Genomic DNA, 26,232 nt, shown 5'->3' on the forward strand with positions numbered 1-26,232 from the left:
AACCAGTGTGGTTGTTCTGACAGCAGTACAGCAGGCTAGAGGCTGGCATGGTGTGTGATGGCTTGGTGGTTAAATAGTCTATTCGTGCAATTATTCCTAACGATAACCAGCACAGACACTAATGTTCCATCAAGGTTTTTCGGGTCTATGGACCAGCTGCTCTTAGTTGTCTCTAAAACACGACTAAAGACAAGGGGTAACCGTGTTTATTTCTGTTTAGTCCATGGGCCAAGCAGGTTTTCGGTACCACTTAAGGGGAATAAACAACACTTAGAATCCAGCCTCAGTGTATCATGGCCTACACAAAAATCCATGATAGCCATCCCAGGGTGGTAGCTGTAGCCAGGTAGGGGTCAATGAAGATTTACACAAAGGTCAAACTTTAAACATGCTCCAATCATGTTGAAAACTATATCACATTACTTGTCTGGTCATAACAATTCCAAAAAGGTATAGTTTGGACTATCTGTGATGGAATGTTCTGGAGTTATGGGGTAAAAACAGCAAAAATGGTGACAAAGGTCAATTTCAGTTTGTACAGGGGTCAAAAGTTAAAGTTGCTAAAAGTCAGTAAAAAAAAAGATGCAAATTATTGTTTGGGTTAATAGGGTTCTAATAAGGTAAGTAAGTAAGTAAGTAAGGTTTATTTATATAGCACCTTTCAAGATAGAAATCACAAAGTGCTTCACATAAGAACAGAGAAATTAAAAACAGCAGAAACATAAAACCATAAAAACTAGGTAAAAGCCAGCCTATACAAAAGGGTCTTTAGCTTCACTTTAAATGTTTCAACAGAGTCCATGGAGCGTAGGTCCAAAGGCAATGCATTCCACATTTTAGGTGCCACCACCCCGAAAGCACAGTCTCCCCTGGTCTTCAGTCTTGTCCTAGGCACAACCAATAGGCCCAGGTCCGAAGACCTCAGAGACCTACTTGTCACATATGGATGTAATAGCTCGGTGATATAAGATGGCATTTGACCATGCAGAGCTCTAAAAGTCAGTATTAGAATTTTAAATTGGAGTCTGAAATGGATGGGGAGCCAGTGCAAGGAGGAGAGGATTGGGGTTATATGTGACCTCTTTGATGACCTCGTCAGCAGCCTCGCAGCCGCATTCTGAACCGTTTGTAAGCGGTCCAAAGAGGACTTGCTCAGGCTAAAAAATAGAGAGTTACAGTAATCCAAACGTGATGACACAAATGCATGAATGATCATCTCCATCTCCGCCCGAGACAGAATGCTGCGCAGACGGGCAATATTGCGCAAATGGAAAAAACAAGACTGTGTCAGGCAGGTAACATACACGTCAAAATTGAGGGAGTGATTGAACGTAACACCCAAGTTCCTCACTGCTGAGCGAACAAAAGGGGCCAGAGAACCAAGATTCCCAACCACAGTGGGAACAAACTCGTCAGGGGCACAAACAAGGACCTCTATCTTTGCTATATTTAAGGACAAATAGTTGGCCGCCATCCAGTCACCAATAACCTCAACACAGTTCTGAAGAGCAGATACCCTAGAGACCGTTTGAGCAGTGAATGAGATGTACAGCTGGATGTCATCCACATAACAGTGGTAGGAGACATCTTTAAAACTACTCAAGACATGACCAAGTGGGAGCAAATATAAAGCAAACAATATAGGTCCCAGAACAGAACCCTGAGGCACACCACAGGATAGCATGGCAGAGGAGGACATAAATTTACCAGCAGCAACAGCGAAAGTCCTGTGTGAAAGATAAGACAAAAACCAGTCCAGAGCAGGCCCAGAAATGCCCACCCAAGTCCTTAGTCTCTCAACTAAGACTCCATGATCCACCGTGTCAAAAGCTGCAGAGAGATCCAAAAGGACAAGCACAGAATATTCACCTGCATCTCTGCGCATTAAAATATCATTTGAAACTCAGAGAAGGGCAGTTTCTGTAGAGTGCAAGTGGCGGAACCCAGACTGGAATTTATCAAGAATATTATGTTCAGCTAAAACCTCATTAAGCTGTTTGGCCACCACTTTCTCTAAGACTTTGGAAATAAAAGGCAACTTTGAAATTGGTCTAAAATTTTGAAGGAGTGAAGGATCAGCATTAGGCTTTTTTAAAAGAGGGTGAATAACTGCCTGTTTAAAATACTGAGGGACATAGCCGGAAAGCAGTGATCTATTTATTATCAATAAGACAACCGGGCCAATAGAATGGAAGACCTTTTTAAAAAAGGAGGTAGGGATGATATCAAGTGGGCAGGAGGAAGGTTTCAATCTGTCAACCAGACCAGTGAGCTCTTTCAGTGATATAGGTTTAAAACTATCCAGAACTGGTGGCCGGGTAAGATAGGGAACAGAAGAAGAAAGAGAGGGATTAATATTTGCCCTGATATCACAAATTCTGCTGATAAAAAAGGACAAAAAATTGTTACAGTCTTCATTTGACTGAATGATAGCAGCAGGAGATGCAGGTGTAACAATGTCTCTGATTGTGTCAAACAAAATTTTTGGATTCCGTCGGCTGTTAGAAATTAAAGTGGAAAAATAAGCAGCCCTCGCATCTTTCACCATATTATTAAAAGAGATTAAAAGCTCCTTTAAATGAAGGAGGTGGACCTGGAGCTTTGTAGATTTCCACAACCGCTCCACTTTCCGACATGACCTCTTAACGCTGCGAATACTGTCATTCATCCAGGGGGAGGAGTTATTCAGAGGGGCGTGTCTGGTTTTAAAAGGAGCCACTCTGTCCAAAATTGAGAGACAATGATGATTAAAAGAATTAAAAAAATATCAATCAACATCATCTGAACTAAACAACTCATCAAGGTTAAAAGCAGCAAAAAATACATCTGCAGTAAAATGATTAAAAATGCGAGAGCAGATCACAGGAGGAGCAGACGGACAATCCAGATTAAGAGACAAATTAAAAAGAATACAAACATGATCAGAAATAAAAATATCCTCAGAATAAATAGACTCAATATTAAGACCCAGAGTAAAAACAAGATCTAAAACATGACCTTTGCTGTGTGTGGGGCCAGACACGTGTTGGATCAAGTTGAAAGATTCCATCAGACTGATGAATTTAGCAGCAGATTTATCAGAAGCATCATCAACATGGAAATTAAAATCACCAACAATTAAAAGTCTGGACAGCTTGAGAGTTGTAGATAAAAAGTCACTAAACTCCTTGAGGAAGGAAGTGCATTGACCAGGTGGATGATATATTAAAACACAATAAAAAGGATTAGTTCTCCCAACTTTTAAAATCAGTGATTCAAAAGATGGAAACGATTCTGAACTCACATGTCGACACACAAAGCTGGTCCTACAGACCGCAGCAAGTCCTCCACCACGTCCACACAAACGCGGCGAGCTGAAGAATCATAAATTTTTGGGACAGAGTTCAATGAGGGGGGCGTGTTCCATTTCCCTCTGCCAGGTTTCAGTTAGAAACAAAAATTCCAGGTCCTTGGAGTGAATATAATCATTCAAAATGAAAGTCTTGTTAGCAACGGAGCGCGCATTTAACAGCGCCATCCTGAGAGGAAGATATAGTTTGCACCATCTGTCATGCTTAGTTAACATGTTACAGGATAGATGTTGACCTTGTTTGACCTTTACCTTGGAGACCAAACATTCAGCACAGTCAAAACTATTCCATTTATTAATCCTTTTATTTCAACAAATAATTTGCATCATTCTGTACTGAAATTGAAGCAACTTTAACTTTTGACCCCTGTACAAACTGAAACTGACCTTTGTCACAATTTTTCCTATTTTTACCCCATAACTCCAAAATATTCCATCATAGATTGTCCAAACTATACCTTTTTGGAATCGTGACCAGACAAGTAATGTGATATAGTTTTCAACATGATTGGAGCATTTTTAAAGTTTGACCTCTGTGTAATTCTTCACTGACACCTATCTGGCTACAGCTACCACCCTGTGATTGCTATCATACATTTTTGTGTAGGCCATGATACACTGAGGCTGGATTCTAAGTGTTGTTTATTCCCCTTAAGTGGTACCGAAAACCTGCTTGGCCCATGGACTAAACAGAAATAAACACGGTTACCCCTTGTCTTTAGTCGTGTTTTAGAGACAACTAAGAGCAGCTGGTCCATAGACCCGAACAACCTTGATGGAACATTAGTGTCTGTGCTGGTTATCGTTAGGAATAATTACACGAATAGACTATTTAACCACCAAGCCATCACACACCGTGCCAGCCTCTAGCCTGCTGTACTGCTGTCAGAACAACCACACTGGTTACAAGTTAGTTGATGAACTTCATGCCCCAATTATGAATAAATCTGACTGTAAAAATAAATGTGACTGTATATTTTTTCAAATCAAACCCAGCTGATTCATGAAGGCTTTGTTATGGATCCCATTTCTGGTGTCAGTTTTCTGTCCTCTTGCTTAAATTTTTTTTTACAAAGGTTATTACTTATGTTTCCTTGTGTGCTCTGGTGCTTTTTTCTGTGCAATATTCTTGCACTCTATGAATGAAATTGTCTTCTGTGTTATTTGTTCTCCAAAGTATGTGTCTACTTGTTCCGTGCCACAGAGGGTTTTTCAAGAAGCGGTGAAGAAAGGCAACACCAAAGAGCTGCACTCATTGCTGCAGAACATGACAAATGGCGAATTTAATGTCAACTCCTTCTGCCTAGAAGGACAGACGGCGCTCTACCAGTCCATCATTGACAGGAACCTAGAGTTGGTAAAGCTGCTGGTGAAATTTGGTGTAATCATCTGACTGGCCAACAGGAAAGGGTGGCAAACAGTCATTTATAGCTACACAGTTGTGCCAGAGCACTGCAGGATGCTCCGTCCGTCAATGGGGAGCAGAGCGCAGGGGAGGGGAGCACCTGTCCCGGGGAACAACCGCAGAAAAGAACCGCCGAACCTTTTACACTGGTTCTGTTCTGTGCGGCTCAGCAAGCAGGGGCGCCTACAGCTGCAGGGAGGGGGCACCAATTTACCAATTCCCACCCCCACACAGTGATACTGTCACACCGATTTGCAGCGCAGACAATGATTATTTATTTATTCTTATGTGTTTGTGCCGCCCCCTGTGTGTCATAAAAAAAATACGCCCTGCTTCAAAAAACGCGTCTGTGTGTCACAGACTTTGCACATTAAAGAATTTCCTTTGCACGCCCTGAACAGAATACACTGGGGGGGGGGGGGCTCATCAGTGGCACAATCGTGATGTACCGGCGAGATTTGGCATGCCTGATCCATTTTGAAGTTCCCTCGAATGATATCATAATGCTCCAAACGCAGTCAGACTGCGGTACAACAGCCCTTCACCTGCTGTTTGAATATTCCCCAGTTCAAATGCACCCCAACAGTGGTTTTTATGTTCTCTACATCCGTGCTAGCCGTGCAAATTTGACCGATTTTCTTAAGTGCCACACAAATGCTGTACAAGGAATTCGAATGCAGCTTGACTGCCGCTCGATATGCACAAATGACGTTTGAATGTCCATTCATACAGCATTTCTGCTCATCCGTTCTCTAGAGTGACGGGGAGGACAGTGGAGACATTTGGTCAGGATTCAATGCGCTCGAACATTTCGTACAGCCCCATGAACGCAGTCAGAATAGTTTGAATTGCTGTGTGTTTGTTGTACCGCATTCGTACGGCAGTCAGGATGTGGTACAACTGCAACTCGAGCGCCGTTCGAATGTTTTCCAACTTGAGTGCAACACGAATGTAGAGTGCATATGCTCTGGTCACACGAATCTGCCGACTGCTGTACGAATGATGTTTGAGACTTTTGACTGCAGCTCGAATTGTTGTTCAAATCCTCATTCGTATGGAATTCATGCTCATTTGTCCTCTAGCATTACGGGGGGTATTAACCTTTACTTTCAAAACCAAACATTCAACACAGTCAAAACTATTCCATTTATTAATCCAATTAGCTCAACCAATAAATTTGCATCACGTTTTTTTTCTGTATAAAAGCTGTTTGCTTCATGAAACAGTCTTCAGAAAAAAGTGAAATGCTCCTTACCAAATAAAGATATCCTGTGTCTGACGAGAACTCCCAGTTTGCAGAAGAGACTGAAAAGAATAAAGAGTAGACAAAAACCAGATGAGATGAATCAGAGTCATTAGTGCTTCTACCATCCAATGTATCAGTCGACCATATCAGTGGGTATACAGTCAGAGTACAACACCACCTCCAGGTTTGTAGTGATATTACACCACACTTAAATTCTTAGAAAGACACTCAACATTCTCAGACGATGGACCTTAAAACAACAAAGCCTCTCAATAACAGTTCACACTGACTTAATGAAACACAGCATACTGTCCTGTTCTCAGCAATATGATCCACTCTTTAATGCATCCATCACCTATCATCATCTATCCATCTATGCATCTACTATCCATCTAGCCTGCAAGCAATCCATCCATCCATGCATAAATTCATCAACCATCCATCCATCCATCCATCCATTCATCCATCCATCCATCCAGTCAACTACACTCCCATCCAAGTAGTCAGTCAGGTCAGCCAACCAACCAGTCATTGAGCCTTCCATACACTACCCATCCAGCATCCATCCAGCCAATGAGCCAGCCACTCACAAATAAACAGATTTACCCATCCATTCATTCTCCTGTCCAAGCAGTAGACAAAATGAAAATATAAGGCAACCTTCAACAAGCTCACCTGGTCACCATCTCCTTTTCCTTGTTGGAGGCATGACCACCACTGCTGATTGGGTGAATGGCTGTGGACAGGAAGTAGAGCCGGTGGTTTTTGAAGTACTGATCCACTAAGGGTAAAACAACCTGTGGTTTACACAGCACAGATACACAGTGGGACACTTAGCAGAGCTGGGGAGGTGAAGTGGAGACAATGACATGATGGATGCTGCAACCTTCAAGCGGGACATCAACATAAACTCAACAATTATCACTGAATTAAACTATCATTTTGTGTCTTTTTGTTTTTTTATACCTGTGACAACATTGGAAAGGTCTTACATGGTCATCGGTGTGTAAATGTCTTCTTTTAAGGGCACAACTGTGACTCAAATATGAATCAATCTTTGCATCCAATCACAATGATGAAAGGCATGATGGCAATTAGTCTGTGATGAGTTTTCTTTTTATTATCATGTTTTACTGCACAGTCAATTCTATGTTCTGGAGAAGTGATGGTCTCATGATTACAGTAGTAGGCTCAAGACCAGTGGCTCCTTGGTTCCTGGGGCAACGATCTTAATCTATAAATTGTTCCTGGTCTGCTGCTGGGGAACTTGCATGGCAGCAAGCTGACATCGGTGTGTGTGTGTGTGTGTTTGGATGTGAGGCATCATGTGATTTAGTTGACAGCTCTGTATTGAGGCAGTCCATTTACCATCTTCTACACTTGGGTGATACATTGCCAAGCTGTCCATAATTTCAATTTTATTTCTTTATTAAAACCTCCAAAATTGGGGCAAATAACATCCAGACAAACAAGAGTAAAATGCAACAATAAAAATGTACAGTAAAAACGACGAAACAGTTAAAACAATACAGTGAGTAGATTGACAAGAGCAAACTCAGCAGCCCATGGCTTTCAAAATTATTGTGGAACATGCGATATCTTAAGAAATGGTGACTCCATTATGTTGAAATTCAATGGATAATTTCCTAAAATTATTTTTTTAAAAAACAATCGAATGGCTTATGGCCCTGCAACATAAATTTATCACGTAGTGTGTTCTTCGCCATTTAAAATATAATATGAAAGAAATCTAGACTGGATTTGTTGAACTGGAGATCTAACAGACAAGGCTCTATGATCAAAGCTGTATGTATTCTTATTTAACATTAACCACTGTAGGAATTTGCTTAGACCCATAACATTTTTAATTATGCTACCCTGGGCAGATTTTAATGAAGCAATATCAGGCCTACACAATAGGATGTATTCCATAGCATATAACATTGTGGGACAACAAACACTTTTCCAAAGATATAATTTTACATTATTTTACAATATGGAATAGTCAGTTATTTCTTGTTTTTCCTGGGGTTTGCAGGATTTCATGGAATGGAAATTACAGCTTGTGATCAGAGGATGCTCAGTTTGATTCCCTGACAGCCAGGCGACTTAGAAAGGTGCACTTCAGCAAGGTTCTTAGTGCCCATGTTAATCCTGTTGCGCAGCTGAGAATCCTGCATGGCAGCACCCTGACATCAATGTGTGTTTATGTGAGACATCATTGCAAAGCAGCTTGAGCATGTCCATCAGATGGAAAAACACAACAGCACGACAGCATACGAGGGCTGTCAATAAAGTAACGGCCCTTTTTATTTTTTTCAAAAACTATATGGATTTCATTCATATGTTTTTACGTCAGACATGCTTGAACCCTCGTGCGCATGCGTGAGTTTTTCCACGCCTGTCGGTGACGTCATTCGCCTGTGAGCACTCCTTGTGGGAGGAGTCATCCAGCCCCTCGTCGGAATTCCTTTGTCTGACAAGTTGCTGAGAGACTGGCGCGTTGTTTGATCAAAATTTTTTCTAAACCTGTGAGACACATCGAAGTGGACACGGTTCGAAAAATTAAGCTGGTTTTCAGTGAAAATTTTAACGGCTGATGAGAGATTTTGAGGTGATTCTGTCGCTTTAAGGACTTTTCACGGTGCGAGACGTCGCGCAGCGCTCTCAGGCGGCGTCATCAGCCTGTTCAAGCTGAAAACCTCCACATTTCAGGCTCTATTGATCCAGGACGTCGTGAGAGAACAGAGAAGTTTCAGAAGAAGTCGGTTTCAGCATTTTATCCGGATATTCCACTGTTAAAGGAGATTTTTTTAATGAAAGACGTGCGGACGGATCCGCGCGTCGGGACGCAGCCGACGCGGTGCGACGGCACAGGAAAAACACCTCCGTGTTGATAACATTTGTAAATTCCAGGCGGCTTTTGATGGCTTTCAGTGGAGTGAGTATATGAGAAATTGTTTAACAGGCAGGATATGTTCCAACTTGTCCTTAAGGCTTTCAACAGAGGTGTTTTTCCTGTGGCGGAGCGTCGCGGCGGCTGCGTCCCGATGCGCGGACCCGTCCGCACGTCTTTCATTAAAAAAATCTCCTTTAACAGTGGAATATCCGGATAAAATGCTGAAACCGACTTCTTCTGAAACTTCTCTGTTCTCTCACGACGTCCTGGATCAACAGAGCCTGAAATGTGGAGGTTTTCAGCTTGAACAGGCTGATGACGCCGCCTGAGAGCGCTGCGTGACGTCTCGCACCGTGAAAAGTCCTTAAAGCGACAGTATCACCTCAAAATCTCTCATCAGCCGTTAAAATTTTCACTGAAAACCAGCTTAATTTTTCGAACCGTGTCCACTTCGATGTGTCTCACAGGTTTAGAAAAAAATTTGATCAAACAACGCGCCAGTCTCTCAGCAACTTCTCAGACAAAGGAATTCCGACGAGGGGCTGGACGACTCCTCCCACAAGGAGTGCTCACAGGCGAATGACATCACCGACAGGCGTGGAAAAACTCACGCATGCGCACGAGGGTTCAAGCATGTCTGACGTAAAAACATATGAATGAAATCCATATAGTTTTTGAAAAAAATAAAAAGGACCGTTACTTTATTGACAGCCCTCGTATATACCATTTACAACTCAGGAAGACAACACTGGATTCAAACAGTTAACCAGCATGACTGAGCCCCAACTTCATAACATCAGCTGTCTGTGGAACTGCTCGAACTCTAAATAACTTTAAAGTACTATGGTGCATTTGAAGAACAAAGAAGAAAGAAGAAGAAATTCATCATATTGTAGTGCCCCTAGCTGCAAAGAAGTCAGCCATAGACCTTGTTCTCTTTCAGGTCTTTTATTGAACACCAACAAAAGGGAAGAGTTGCTGTTACAGCCACAACTCACGCTCAACTCTCTCGTCAGACGCTCAAAAAAACCATCTCACAACACCGAGCAGCTCCCTTTCTCCCGCTCCCAAAGTCATGAACAGTTAACCCTTGCACGACAACATGAACATCAACTCTATCATCATTACAATATATACAATAAAAATTAGACAAAGCTGAGGAGGTATGGGGAATTTAAAAGTCAAACAAAAACAAACAAACAAGAAATGTTTGCCAAAAGGTGAACAAAAGAGACTACCACAAGGAACAACCACCATGAGGAGGGACTGATGGGCAAGAGAAAATATACTCTATTAATGCCAAATTTGGAGGTAAAAAAGGTCAAATTGAGACCAGATGGTGGTGCGTGACCTTTCTGTGACCTTGACCTTTGACCTTGACATTAACCTTTTGTGTGTTTTTACAAAAGTCTAACGATTATTTACTTGCCTTGTCACACCCTTAAAAAATCGAAATTTTGCAAGTTTTTTGTGATGACATCATCAATTACATCATCACCTAAAACTTTTATAAAGTCTCAATGTTCTCATCAAGCCCTTTAATTTGCTGTATTGCATGACATGTTTTACTCAAATCTAAAATTTGACTTAATTGAAGGTCATCTTTGACCTCAAGGTAAACCCTGAAGGTAAAGGTAGATCACTTATTCCATGTAATGGCTTATTGGGAAGGCCAATCACTATATCCATGCCTGGTGGTCGGGCCTTAGCCCATGGGGCTCAGCCCGAAGGAGCAACGTGGGCCCGCCCTCCTGTGGGTTCAACACCTACAGAGGGGGCCATGGGGGTCGGGTGCAGAGAGGATTGGGTGGCGGTCGAGGGTGGGTGGCCCGGCGGCCCGGTCCATGCTCACAGCCCCTGGCTGTTGGGACGTGGAATGTCACCTTGCTGGGGGGCAAGGAGCCTGAGCTTGTGCGGGAGGTTGAGAGATACCGACTAGAGATAGTCGGGCTCACCTCCACGCACAGCATGGGCTCTGGTACCCAACTTCTGGAGAGGGGCTGGACGCTTCATTTTTCTGGCGTTGCCCACGGGGAGAGGTGGAGAGCCGGGGTTGCATTGCTTATTGCTCCCCAGCTCAGTCGCCATGTGTTGGAGTTCACTCCGGTGAACGAGAGGGTCACGTTCCTACGCCTTCGGGTCAGGGACAGGTCTCTCACCGTTGTCTCGGCCTACGGGTCGAGCAGCAGTGCAGAGTACCCGACCTTCCTGGAGTCCCTGGGAGGGGTACTAGATAGCGCTCCGACTGGGGACTCCATTGTTCTCCTGGGGGATTTCAACGCCCACGTGGGCGGTGACAGTGAGACCTGGAGGGGGTGTTCGGGAAGCACGGCCTCCCCGATTTGAACCCGAGTGGTGTTCAGTTGTTGGACTTCTGTGCTAGTCACAGTTTGTCCATCACGAACACCATGTTCGAGCACAAGGGTGTCCATAAGTGCACGTGGCATCAGGACACCCTGAGCCAGAGGTCGATGATCGACTTTGTAGTCGTATCATCTGACCTTCGGCTACGTGTCTCGGACACTCGAGTAAAGAGAGGGGCAGAGCTGTTGACCGATCACCACCTGGTGGTGAGTTGGATCCGCTGGGAGGGGAGGAAGCCGGTCAGACCTGGCAGGCTCAAACGTATTGTGAGGGTCTGCTGGGAACGACTGGCGGAACCCTCTGTCAGGGAGGTCTTCAACTCCCACGTCCGGGAGAGCTTCTCCCGGATCCCAGGGGAGGTTGGAGACATGGAGTCCGAGTGGACCATGTTCTCCAACTCCATTGTTGAAGCGGCCGCTCGTAGCTGTGGGGACAAGGTCTCTAGTGCCTGTCGCGGTGGCAATCCCCGAACCCGGTGGTGGACACCGGAAGTAAGGGATGCCGTCAAGCTGAAGAAGGAGTCCTACTTATCTTTGTTGGTAGGTGGGACCCCAGAGGCAGCTGACAGGTACCGGCAGGCCAAGCGTGCCGCAGCCCGTGCGGTCGCAGAGACAAAAACTCGGGTCTACGAGGAGTTCGGGGAGGCTATAGAGGAGCACTATCGGTCGGCCAAACCGTCCGATGCCTCAGGAGGCGGAAGCAGCTCTCCACTGGCACTGTTTACGGTGCAGGTGGGGAGCTGTTGACCCTGACTGGGGATGTTGTTGGGCGGTGGAAGGAGTACTTCGAGGATCTCCTCAATCCCATCGTCACGTCTTCCGAAGAGGAGGCAGAGACTGGGGACCCAGAGGCGGACTCATCCATTACCCAGGCAGAAGTAACCGAGGTGGTTAGAAAGCTCCTCGGTGGCAAGGCTCCTGGGGTGGATGAAATCCATCCTGAGTACCTTAAGTCTCTGGATGTTGTGGGACTGTCTTGGCTGATATGCCTCTGCAACATCGCGTGGCGATCGGGGACAGTGCCTCTGGATTGGCAGACCGGGGTGGCGGTCCCTCTGTTTAAGAAGGGGGACCGGAGGGTGTGTTCCAACTACAGGGGGATCACACTCCTCAGCCTCCCCGGTAAGGTCTATTCCAGAGTACTGTAGAGGAGAATTCGACCGATGGTCGAACCTTGGATTCAGGAGGAGCAGTGTGGTTTTCGTCCTGGTCGCAGCACACTGGACCAGCTCTACACGCTCCATCGGGTGCTCGAGGGTTCATGGGAGTTCGCCCAACCTGTCCACATGTGTTTTGTGGATCTGGAGAAGGCGTTCGACCGTGTCCCTCGGGGCACCCTGTGGGGAGTGCTCTGGGAGTACAGGGTCCGGGGTCCTTTGCTAAGGGCTATCTGGTCCCTGTACGACCACACCAGGAGCTTGGTTCGCATTGCCGGTAGTAAGTCAAACCTGTTTCCAGTGCACGTTGGCCTCCGTCAGGGCTGCCCTTTATCACCGGCTCTGTTCATTATTTTTATGGAAAGAATTTCTAGGCGCAGCCAGGGTGTAGAGGGGGTCTGGTTTGGGAACCACAGAATCTTGTCTCTGCTGTTTGCGGACGATGTGGTTCTGTTGGTTTCATCAAATCAGGACCTTCAGCGTGCACTGGGGCGGTTTGCAGCCGAGTGTGAGGCGTCTGGGATGAAAATCAGCACCTCCAAATCCAAGGCCATGGTTCTCGACCGGTAAAAGGTGCTTTGCCCTCTTCAGGTTGGTGGAGTGTCCTTGCCTCAAGTGGAGGAGTTTAAGTATCTTGGGGTCTTGTTCATGAGTGAGGGACGGATGGAGCGTGAGATCGATAGACGGATCGGTGCAGCGTCTGCAGTGATGCGGTCGCTGTATTGGACTGTCGTGGTGAAGAGAGAGCTGAGCAGGGGGGCAAAGCTCTTGAGTAATGATCGATCTACGTTCCGATCCTCACCTATGGTCATGAGATTTGGCTCATGATTGAAAGAACGAGATTGCGGGTACAAGCGGCAGAGATGGGTTTCCTCCGCAGGGTGGCTGGTCGCTCCCTTAGAGATAGGGTGAGGAGCTCGGTCACTCGGGAGGAGCTCGGAGTTGAGCCGCTGCTCCTCCATGTCGAAAGGAGTCAGTTGAGGTGGCTCGGGCATCTTTTCGGATGCCCCCTGGACACCTTGCTGGAGAGGTGTTCCGGGCACGTCCCATTGGGAGGAGGCCCCGGGGAAGACCCAGGACACGCTGGAAGGATTACATCTCTCGGCTAGCTTGGAATGCCTTGGGGATCCCCCGGAGGAGCTGGGGGAGGTGTGTGTGGATCGGGAGGTCTGGGCGGCTTTGCTTGAGCTGCTGCCCCTGCGACCTGACTCCGGATAAAGCGGAAGAAAATGGATGGATGGATGGATGAAATTTGACCTAATTTACATCACCTTTGACCTCAAGCAAAACCCTGAAGGTCAAGGTTGATCGATTATCCCACGACGGCTTATGGGCAAGGCCTATCACTATGTTCATGCCACATTTGGAGACAAAATTTAAAAAATTGTGACTAGGAAAGTTGTTTTGTTGAATTTAATGTTTGACCTTGCTGTGACCTTGACCTTTGGCCTTGAGTTTGATTCTTTAGTGTGCTGAAAGGTATCTTGCTAGGGCTGCTACCTGTGAAGTTGCAAGAGTTTGCGAAGGTGAAAAATGCAATGATCATATATATATATAATATTATTATATATATAAAACCCATACATACTGACTAACATCTTGCAAAACTTTGTTTTGGCAAGATAATAAGTCTGTGATTTTTACATTTACTTTTACAGTGCATCCGGAAAGTACATCTCCCAAGAGTAAACCATACATTCTACTTCAAATGTGTTCCTGAAACCAGCATCAGTTAAACTCAGTTCAGAGTGAAGGATGGAACACTTTAATACTTCACATAAACACACCAAAACCAGAGATATTCCAGGTCAGAAAAAGAACAAAGTTCGCAACCCTGGGACCAGTATCACCTACAGTGATCGTCAAAGCATCACAGGTCAAAACTTATCAGCAAAGCCAACTCAGTTAATGTCATAAAAGTGAACATCCTTGACAGAACCACAGCGCAACCAAATGGAAGGTCACAACCACTTTATATTGCAAAGAACATCTTTAATCCAAGGAGAAATATAATGTTTTTCTTGTGTGTATCATTAAAGAACTGTACATTCCAGTCTAACCTGTGACATGTTTCCTTTCAGGTGAAACCTTTTATTTAACCAAAAAAAGACAAATTTAACTGTTGATATATGTCAAATGATTATTTCTTGAATTATTAGCTATTTTTCATGGTTAAAGTAGACCTGCATTGAAATAAATGCAGTCAGATCTTTGGACCAAAAAATGACATATTTATACATAAGATCCTTCTGAATGTAGTAAAGTAAATCTGCAAGCCCAGATCTGTCATTCAATGGAGAAATCTTCATTTAAAAATGACAAATTTACAGCTAACATTTAGCCCTCCACAAAACTGTCATCTCATCATGGACGCTGCCGAGACGTCACGGAGAAGACCCTCTCCCAGCATGCATTGCGCGCGCCAACTGTAATTTGTGGATTTACGTCAGGTTTCATCTGCACCTTTTTCCTGTCTTATGTCTTTTTCTTGGAAGGATCTACTTTTTTAAACTTCATATTGTCTTGGGGTACACTTGTGAGTGAGTACACATTTCTTTTATTTGCGCTTGAAAATTATTTTGGGGGACTTTTTCATATGCCCGTTTGATTGAGTGGTGTTGCATTGAAAGTCTACTGTCTTTCGCCTCCAATGTACCATTGCGGGCTACGGAGGCGAGACCCACAAAGAATTCAAGTCATTAAAAAGATATAAACCTTTCTCAGCGGCCACGGAGCTCTGCGGCTCCGATTACCGAGACGTGCGGCGCTGCGGATTTTGCCACAAGTCTGTCCTTGCGAGCAACAGGTGTCACCGGCTGCTTCGCATTAAACCGGCGAGTGTAGTCTCTGGACTTGTGCCAAGGATGCACCTCCATTCAGTAGAAAGAGCCGTGTCTGCTGTGACACGGGGGTGTGAGTGGCCTGTGGCGGCATTTAACGAGCGTATGCACTCGTTAAGCGCAGCGGAGGCAGAGAGAGAGAGAGGCGTGGGGGAAGAACATCGCCCGCTGTCGATGTCGCCACTGATCTGAGCATGCATCATGTATCAGAGCTGTATCTCACATTCATTGCAGCGTACTTTTGGATGATGAAACCGGGATGTGTATAACAGTAACATTACTAACTGTTAAAATCAATTTCAATGTGGGATCGGACTGAAGGCGGGAGCGCGTCGTCTCGTCCCTGACGTCATGGAAATGATACGGCTGTACAAACTGTTTTCACAGAGGGCTAAATTTTAGCTGCAAATTTGTCATTTTTCAACAAAGATTTCTCCGCTGAATTACAAATTTAGGCTTACAGATTTACTTTACTGCATTCACAAGGGTCTTATAAATACATATCAGCTATTTCTTTCTGAAATCTGACCACATTTATTTCAATGCAGGTCTACTTTAAATGTTTTTCCTGAAATCAAAAATGTCTTAGGATGCATTTCTGGAACTCTAATCATCTTATATTCAGTTAGAAATGAACCAAAGCACAGAATGTATTTCAGTACTAAGTTTTGATTTTCCCTGTGAGAGAAACCACACACCAAAGGGGCGAGGCTTAGTGACACAGAATCCACCTTTAAAAGGCCAAAAACAAAGCTGTTCTCTCCCTTACTCTTACGCTTTTACTCTCACCTCTCTTACTTTACTCTTTGTTTTTCTTTGTGGCTTAATAGGTGCTAAGCAACCTAGCCTAAATTTTGTTCATTCTTATGTTTCCTTACTTTGACTTTTGACATGAACAAATCACTTAAACCTTTAAGGTTTTCCTGCCTTTTATTGACAACTTCCTAGAGGGGTTTTTCAGATTAAGAGCGAATTTACCAAAAAGTCTCATGTCTCATGAGTAACAAAATGTCTTCATTATAAAATTAATATATTTAATCATATTTACAAATAAACATTTAATCATTGTTCATATCCTCAAAAATGTCCATTATCTGTTTATACATAGAAATATGTGAATATTAAGCCAGTGGTTTTATTGTGTTCAGCGAAACAGAGTTTTGGTCAGTCATATTGGAAAAGTCTGATCAGAGACTGATTAATGTTAAATTAACTAACGTTCCTGTCCGTAAAACAGGTGGTCCCCTTATTTGAAGTTTAATTAACTTTCCCATTTAATTAATTATTGTCTTAACATCTATTTTATTATGTAAATTTATTGTGAGCACGCAGGAGCTCTCCAAATCATTAAATAACACAAGTCATTACATTTCTGGTCCACCCATTTGATCTTAATAATTATTAAAATTATTTTAATTCATTACAGTATTTTGGCATCTGCATGTGACGCACAATTAATCCCAAAGTTTAATAACTGCAAATTATTTAAAATCACTACATATTTTGGTGAAGCCATGTGTGGCCAAAGAAGATTTTTTTTTAATCAGTACATGTTGCAGCCTTATTCAAAAATGGATGAAATTCATTTTTTTTTCCTCAAAATGCTACACAAAATACCCCATAAAATGTGAAAAAGTGTTGTTTGAGAAATTTGCAAATTCATTAAAAATAAATAAACAAAATAATCACAATTACATAAGTGTTCACAGTCTTTGTGAATACTTTGCTTCCTGTTTCCACTAATCATCCTTGAGATGTTTCTTCAGCTTAATTAGAGTCCATCTGGGATAAATTTAGTTGATTCGACATGATTTGGAAAGACACACACGTGTCTACATATAAGGTCCTACAGTTGACAGTCAGAGCACAAACCAAGGATGAAGGAAACGTCTGTAGACTCCGAGACAGGAATGTCTCAAGGCACAAATCTGGGGAAGCTGCCCACCCGCCTAAACTGAGCGAGTGGGTGAGAAGGGCCTTAGTCAGGGAGGTGTCCAAAAACCTGATGGTCACTCTGTCAGAGCTGCAGCATTCCTCAGTGGAGAGAGGACAGCTTTCCAGATAAACAACCATCTCAATCCACCAATCAGGCCTGTATGGTAGAGTGGCTAGACAGAAGCTACTCCTTAGTAAAAGTCACATGGCAGCCCACCTGAAGTTTACCAAAAGGTACCTGAAGGACTCTCAAGCATGAATGCCAGGGGTCATGTTTGGAGGAAACCAGGGACCATCCCTACAGTGAAGCATGGTGTGGGGATGTTTCTCATCGACAGGAACTTGGAGGGAAGTCAGAATTGAGAGAAAGATGAATGCACCAGACCCCCTCTACACCCTGGCTGTGCCTAGAAATTCTGTCCATAAACATAATGAACAGAACCGGTGACAAAGGGCAGCACTGGTGGAGGCCAATGTGCGCGGGAAACAGGTTTGACTTACTACCGGCAATGCGAACCAAGCTCCTGCTGCGGTCGTACAGGGACCAGATAGCCCTTAGCAAAGGACCCCGGACCCCGTATTCCCGGAGCACCCCCAAAGGGTGCAACGAGGGACACGGTCGAACACCTTCTCCAGATCCACAAAGTACATGTGAACTGGTTGGGCGAACTCCCATGAACCCTCGAGCACCCGATGGAGCGTGTAGAGCTAGTCCAGTGTGCCGCGAGCAGGATGAAAACCACACTGCTCCTCCTGAATCCGAGGTTCGACTATCGGTCGAATACTCCTCTCCAGTACTCTGGAATAGACCTTACCGGGGAGGCTGAGGAGTGTGATCCCCCTGTAGCTGGAACACATCCTCCGGTCCCCCTTCTTAAACAGAGGGACCACCACCCCGGTCTGCCAATCCAGAGGCACTGTCCCCGACCGCCACACAATGTTGCAGAGGCGTGTCAGCCAAGACAGTCCCACAACATCCAGAGACTTAAGGTACTCAGGACGGATTTCATCCACCCCAGGAGCCTTGCCACCGAGGAGCTTTCTAACCACCTCGGTGACTTCGGCTTGGGTAATGGATGAGTCTGCCTCTGAGTGCCCAGTCTCTGCTTCCTCTTCGGAAGACGTGACAATGGGATTGAGGAGATCCTCGAAGTATTCCTTCCACCGCCCAACAACATCCCCAGTCAGGGTCAACAGCTCCCCACCCGCACCGTAGACAGTGCTGGTGGAGAGCTGCTTCCGCCTCCTGAGGCGTCAGACAGTTTGCTAGAATTTCTTCAAGGCCGACCAATAGTTCTCCTCCATGGCCTCCCCAAACTCCTCCCAGACCCAAGTTTTTGCCTCTGCGACCGTACGGGCTGCGGCATACTTGGCCTGCCGGTACCTGTCAGCTGCCTTCGGGGTCCCACCTACCAACAAAGACAAGTAGGACTCCTTCTTCAGCTTGACGGCATCCCTTACTTCCAGTGTCCACCACCGGGTTCAGGGATTGCCACCGCAACAGGCACCAGAGACCTTGTGACGACAGCTACGAGTGGCCGCATCGACAATGGAGGTGGAGAACACGGTCCACTCAGACTCCAAGTCTCCAACCTCCCCCGGGATCTGGGAGAAGCTCTCCCGGAGGTGGGAGTTGAAGACCTCCCTGACAGAGGATTCCGCCAGTCGTTCCCAGCAGACCCTCACGATACGTTTGGGCCTGCCAGGTCTGACCGGCTTCCTCCCCTCCCAGAGGATCCAACTGACCGCCAGGTGGTGATCGGTCGACGGCTCAGCCCCCGACAGCTCGGCCACGTGTCTCGGACTGAGACACGTGGCCGAAGGTCATATGATATAACTACAAAGTTGATCATCGACCTCCGGCTCAGAGTGTCCTGGTGCCACGTGCACTTATGGATACCCTTGTGCTCGAACATGGTGTTCGTGATGGACAATCTGTGACTAGCACAGAAGTCCAACAACTGAACACCATTCGGGTTCAGATCGGGAAGGCCGTGCTTCTCGATCACCCCCCTCCAGGTCTCACTGTCGCTGCCCACGTGGGCGTTGAAATCCACCAGGAGAACAATGGAGTCCCCAGTCGGAGAGCTATCTAGTGCCCCTCCCAGGGACTCCAAGAAGGTCGGGTACTCTGCACTGCCGCTCGACCCGTAGGCCGAGACAACAGTGAGAGACCTGTCCCCGACCCGAAGGCACAGGGACGCGACCCTCTCGTTCACCGGAGTAAACTCCAACACATGGCGACAGACCTGTGGAGCAATAAGGAATGCGACAACAGCTCTCTGCCTCTCCCCATGGGTAATGCCAGAAAAGTGGAGCATCCAGCCCCTCTCCAGGAGTTGGGTACCAGAGCCCAAGCTGTGCATGGAGGTGAGGCCGACTATCTCTAGTCGGTATCTCTCAACCTCCTGCACAAGCTCAGGCTCCTTCCCCCCCAGCGAGGTGACATTCCACATCCCAACAACCAGGGGCTGTGAGCGTGGACCGGGCCGCCGGGCCTCGACCGCCACCCAATCCTCTCTGCACCCGACCCCCATGGCCCCCTCTGCAGGCCCACGTCACTCTTTCGGGCTGAGCCCGGCCGGGCCCCATGGGCTAAGGCCCGACCACCAGGCACTCGCCTGTGAGCCCCAACCCCAGGCCTGGCACCAGGGTGGGTCCCTGGCTCTGCCATACCGGGCGACGTCTCGGTCTTTGATTTTTTTACTGGTCATGGGAGCTCTGGTTTGGGAACCACAGAATCTTGTCTCTGCTGTTTGCGTACAATGTGGTTCTGTTGGCTTCGTCAAATCAGGACCTTCAGCGTGCACTGGGGCGGTTTGCAGCCAAGTGTGAAGCGTCCGGGATAAAAATCAGCACCTCCAAATCCGAGGCCATGGCTGTCGACCGGAAAAAGGTGCTTTGCCCTCTTCAGGTTGGTGGAGTGTCCTTGCCTCAAGTGGAGGAGTTTAAGGATCTCGGGGTCTTGTTCACGAGTGAGGGACGGATGGAGCGTGAGATCGATAGACGGATCGGTGCAGCATCTGCAGTGATGCGGTCACTGTATCGGACCGTCGTGGTGAAGAAAGAGCTGAGTAGGGGACAAAGCTCTCGATTTACCGATCGATCTACATTCCGATCCTCACCTATGGTCATGAGATTTGGCTCATGACCGAAAGAACGAGATCGCGAGTACAAGCGGCCGAGATGAGTTTCCTCCGCAGGGTGGCTGGGTGCTCCCTTAGAGATAGGGTGAGGAGCTCGGTCACTCGGGAGAAGCTCAGAGTCGAGCCACTGCTCCTCCATGTCGAAAGGAGCCAGTTGAGGTAGCTCGGGCATCTTTTCCGGATGCCCCCTGGATGCCTCGCTGGAGAGGTGTTCCGGGCACGTCCCATCGGGAGAAGACCCCAGGGAATACCCAGGACACGCTGGAGGGACTACGTCTCTCGGCTGTCTTGGGAACACCTTGGCGTTCCCCTGGAGTAGCTGGGCGAGGTGTGTGGATCGGGAGGTCTGGGCGGCTTTGCTTGAGCTGATGCCCCCGCAACCCGACTCTGGATAAAGCGGAAGAAAATGGATGGATGGATGGATGGATGGATGAATGCACCAATGTACAGAGACATCCTGGATGAAAACCTACTCCAGCGTACCCTTGACCTCAGACTGGGGCGACGGTTCATCTTTTAGGACAATGACCCTAAGCACACATTATACATTGTGTATACAATGACATAATAGAATTCCAACTGTACCCAAGGATCATTTGAAGAGACCTAGTACTAAAGACATCTCACAGTCATTTTAAGTCATTACTTAGCATCCAAGTCTCACAACCATACAGTAAGACAGGAAGCAGCAAGACCTGATCAACTTGGAACTTCATTGTACTGGAAAGATATTGATTTCAAAAGACTCTGTCCACAGACTTCATATGTCTGATTCCTCATTCAGCCTCTTAAGTACTGCACTCAGAGAATCATGGTTTCCCCAAAGATCACAGCAATGTCCGCAAAGACAAAGTCAGCAAATGTTTCCTCACCAACAACGGCACCTATGTCACTGGTGTCCACAACCCGACCCAACATCCAGTTCATGCAAACAGTGTCAGAGCCAGAACACATCCCTGATGAACACTATTGATGTCAAGCAATTTGTTGGGGATCACTTAAATTCATAGTATGTCTCAGAGAGCAACCTGGTCAAACAACTGAAACATGTTTCAAGAATCAAATAACAGATGACATTAGGTTAAATATATCCTAGCATGCCTTAGTCCAGCCACTACACCCTGTTATCAAGATGGGTGCCATCACTGATGTATTAACCTGATTTGCCAAATTTGAGAGTAATATCTGAAAAAGCACCACCTGCTTATTTGACCCTATACCAGTAAAACTGTTTAAGGACATTAGCTTTGCGGGGAAATCAGGGCAGAAAATACACTATGGTGATAGTGCAGTTTATGTGGCACGGAGGGAAATTCGTCCAGTTGAGACTGTGGCCTGTTTCCACAAACGTGTCCATAAAAAGCATAAAGGGATATGCTTTGCAAACTTAATACCCATTACTAGCAGTGATGTTGAAATTGAGGATGGGATATGTGAAACCTGGCTTAAACCTACAGCTGTCCTCCCTGTAAATGAGGCCTGCCCACCGGCATACACATTTAGTCAAGTCCCTCGTGAGGCAAAGCAAGGTGGGGGTGTTGATGATATTTATAAATCTAGGTTTAGTTTATTAGCTGTTGGGGGTCACAAATATAATTAGTTTGAACATCTGATTCTCCACTCTGCCCATGAGGCTACATATTGCCAAGGTCACAAGAACAGAAAATCAGTCATATTATTTTGTCATTGTATATAGACCCCCTGGCCCATACTCTGAATTCTTAGATGAATTTGGTGAGTTTATCTCCAACTTGTCAACTAGTGCAGATAACATTCTGATTATTGGTGACTTCAATATTCATATAAATAAGCTTCTGATCCCCTCTGCAAATCATTTATGGAAATTACAGATGTATCAGGATTCCAGCAATGCATTCAGGATTTGATGCACATTAGTGGAAATACCCTGGATTTGGTTCTCACATGTGGTATTGCTGTCACAAATATTGACATTATGCCTCTTGCATCAGTGGTCTCTGATCACTCACTTATTAGGTTTACAGTTTCACTGCAATGTTTAGTGGAAGAACAACCTTATTTATCATTGCGGCGACACATCAACTCCTCAACCACGACTGAACTCGAAGCTAGACTGCCTGATATCTTAGCTTCACGTTTGGAAAATGCCCAATCAGTAGACAGTCGTGTGGACAGTTTAAACTCAGTGCTCAAAACTACATTTGACATGATTGTGCATACTATACTAAAACCACGCCCCCCAAAACACAGTCACCTTGGTTCAATGATTACATGTGTGACCTCAAGCATAAGGCTAGAGGACTAGAAGAAAAATGGCTCAGTTCAAAATTAGAGGTATTCCACCTCGTGTTGTGTGATACTGTCGTAACACTATAAGCATGCATTACTGGCTACAAAGCAGACTTATTACTCTGATTTGATCAACAAAAACAAGCATAACTCAACGTTCTTGTTCGACATGTGGCAACACTTACTCATGGACAACCACCTATAAGTCGCTCTCCTTTTACAGCACAATATTTGTTATATCAGGCAGGCCTCTTCATTTTATGTTTTTAAAACTAATCTTAAAACCCACTTTTATGTACTGGCTTTTAACCCAGAATGAGATTCTCAATCTGTTTCGGCTGTTTTAACTGTTTTTACTTGTTTTAGTTTAATTTTTTTTTGGGGGGGGGGGGGGGGGGGGGCTTGTTTTTTATTTGTACTTTGTGGTTTGTTACCTTTTATATGTCCCCTTGTGTACAGCACTTTGTTTCATCTGCAGCTGTTTTTTTTAAAGCGCTTTATAAATAAAGTTGATTTGATTGGATTTGATATTACTTCGAGAAGAAAATAGATGACATTAGGTTGAACCAGCATGCCTTAACCCAGCCACTAGACCCTGCTATTGAGGTGGGCGACATTACTGAGGTATTACTGAGATTTACAGAATTTGATAGTATCTCAATGGGAGTGCTGACGAAACTCTTAACTTCAACAAAAAGAACACCCTTCTTATTTGATCCTGTACCAATAAAACTGTTTAAAGACCTGTGGCACAGTCACCCTTGGGCTGACTGTGCTGGAAATTATTAATTTCTCATTAATCTCTGGATCTGTTCCTAAATGTTTCAAATCTGCAGTGATTAAACCATTACTTAAGAAATCTAACCTTGGCCCTAGTACATTGAAAAACTATAGGCCAATATCAAATCTATCACTTTGCTCTAAAATTCTGGAAAAGGTGGTTTCACAGCAGCTTGCGGACCACCTTACTGAGAATAATGTTTTTGAGCCACTGCAGTCTGCTTTTCGAAAAAGTGTTGAATGATCTTCTGCTTGCAATGGATTTGGACATCACTACAGTTCTGGTGCTGTTAGATCTTTGTGCTGCCTTTGATATCATGGATCACCATATTCTACTTGATAAGGCTGGAGAATCGGTCTCACTGTGTTTTGCATAATAACACAACCTCTAACCTTAGTGACATGAAATTTGGGGTTCCACAGGGGTCAGTCTTAGGCACCCTGCTTTTCTCCCTTTATATAGCACCCCTTGGGCACATATTGCAGCATTTTTGGATTATCTTTCATTGCTATGTTTATGATACTCAGTTATATCTGTTGATAACTGCTGGTAATCTCTGCAGCAGGAATGAAATGGCATGATGGATGACCCCTGCCTGTGGACTGGACACATGCATGGACTTACATCTTTTGTTGTGTTATGTTCTGGTGTGTAAAACTTTGCAAAATCTTGTAATTGTTAGAATGGCCTAAGCAGTGGGTCACCCCTCTGAGTCTGGTCTGTTTGAGATTTCTTCCTCAATATCAACAGAGGAAGTTTTTCTTTACCACTATCGCCTGTTTGGTTGGTCTAGCAGTTGGTAAGGTTTGACCTTAATTGTGTGAAGCACCTTGAGGCAGCTTTGTTGTGATTTGGTGCTATATAAAGTAAATAAATAAATAAAATAACTCAAAACAGGCTACAAAGAAGCACTGCCAATATGAGCATCTGCATTAAATAAGTACTCACAGACCTAGGATGTGGTTGAAGGTTGAGTTCTTGGCTGTGAAAACAGATTGATCTATACATCCAGAATAAAAAAAATTTCCATGTTAATTTCCTGCAACTCCAACTTAGAAAAAAGAAATTGGAATAGCTTGGCAAACCTGAGCACTGTGCTCATAGAGCACAAACACACACACGAGCTTCCAAATCCACAAATTTTTACCTTGTAAAAAATTTCAAGGTCAAGTCTTGTTACAAGTCACTTTTCATAAGCTAAAATATAAGACAAAATATAGATCAATAGGGCTCACACAGTCACTCACTCATCTTCAACTGCTAAATCCAGTTAAAGCCCATTTCACACTGGGCCCACTTCGAGTTGCGTCGTGCGGCGTCATGACAACGCCATGTGGATGCAACCTAGTGCCAAGACGATGTAGCTCAATGCCAGAACACCGTGACGGATGCAAAGAACAAAGCTAATCGGATGCCAAAAATTAAACATGTTTAATTTGTTCTGCATCGACCAAAAGACGCAGAAAGGAAGTGGTTTCAACGTGAGTCAGGGCAAAGCAACGGTACTCAAAGTGACTGGAAGCCACACCCTCACAATACAACGTTACCCAAGGTCAATTTCTGATTCCTGCTGTGTTCCATTGTTCCCAAAGTATAAATCATGCAGGATTGTTTTATACCATGTACACAATGCAGTAAAACTACACACTCAAAAAGAGCACAGAAAAACAAATACTGATTGCAGCCTGACAACTGCTGCAGCTACTCACTCTTCAATTGTCTCACAACTGTGTTTAAGTAAAGTCCATAAAAGTCCTGCTCACAGACTGATTGCCAGAGACAGGACATGTCCACATCCAGTAAAAGTCTGGACACTCACGGATGATTCGTTCACGCGCGCACAAGTGAACAATTAAAAGAAAAAAAACTGTCTGGCTGCTGCAGCTCCTCGCTCTCCCCTCAAACTCTCTCATCGTGTTAAATAAAGGACATAAAAGGACATAAGTCCTGCTCACAGACTGAAAGCCAGAAACAGGACATGTCCACATCAAGTGCAACTCCAGACATCTCCCCATTTACTCATGGACAGTTCGCGCGTGCAACTCGTGGTCAAGGGAAGAAAAATAAACTACAACAGAAATCAGAGCGCAGCCCTGCAGCCGTGCAGCCCTGCAGCCGTGCAGCCCTGTGACCCTGTGGCCCTGCGGCCCTGCAGCCCTGCGGCCCTGCGGCCCTGCAGCCCTGCAGCCTTGCACAAGGACAAATATAAACGAGAAGAGAAATCAGAGTGTACAGTCTGGCTGCAGCCAAACTGCCTGCAGATCCTCCTCTGCATTCTCACCACCTATCTGCCCCCCTGCTGCGCACACCTGATGCAGACATTCCTGCATCGTCATGACGCTGTATGAAGCAACTCGAAGCAGGCCCAGTGTGAAAGGGGCTTCAGGGTCACGTGAGGCTGGAGCCTATCCCAACAGTCACAGGGCTTGAGGCGGGTTACACTCTGGACAAGACGACAATCTGCTGCAGGGCCACATATAAACAAACAAACATATTCACACCCACACGGACACCCACGGACAATTTAAAGTTTCAAATCCACCTAACCTGCATGTCTTTGGATGTAGGAGGAAGCTGGAATATCCAGAGGGAACCCATGCAAACAGGGGGAGAACATGCAAATGCCACACAGAAACACTACAGGTGGGAATCAATCCCATGACTGTCTTGCAGTGAGGCAACGGTGCTAACCATTGAGCCACTATGCCACCCAGATCAAAAGGGCTTTTCAATATTAATATGAAATATCTGTTGAATCCACAATATGGATCAGATACAGATCAAACTTAGTGTGTTCACTGAGAGTGCCAGTTTGCAGCTCACTGTCACAAAAGAGAGTGATT

General features: G+C 45.3%; 1 protein-coding gene across 3 annotated transcripts in view; it reads right to left on the bottom strand.

Annotated features, from left to right (window-relative positions):
- Positions 1-26,232, bottom strand: part of ryr2a (ryanodine receptor 2a (cardiac)) — a 723,597-nt gene that overhangs the window by 261,794 nt on the left and 435,571 nt on the right. For all 3 annotated transcript variants that reach the window (XM_034193918.1, XM_034193917.1, XM_034193919.1), the window contains exons 65-66: positions 6,676-6,797; positions 6,010-6,059 (exon numbers count right to left, since the gene is read on the bottom strand). In XM_034193918.1, the coding sequence (XP_034049809.1) occupies positions 6,010-6,059; positions 6,676-6,797 (172 nt within the window). The remainder of the gene's footprint in view (positions 1-6,009; positions 6,060-6,675; positions 6,798-26,232) is intronic.

This window comes from Thalassophryne amazonica, chromosome 18, assembly GCF_902500255.1.
Source record: "Thalassophryne amazonica chromosome 18, fThaAma1.1, whole genome shotgun sequence".
Lineage (NCBI taxonomy): Eukaryota > Metazoa > Chordata > Actinopteri > Batrachoidiformes > Batrachoididae > Thalassophryne > Thalassophryne amazonica.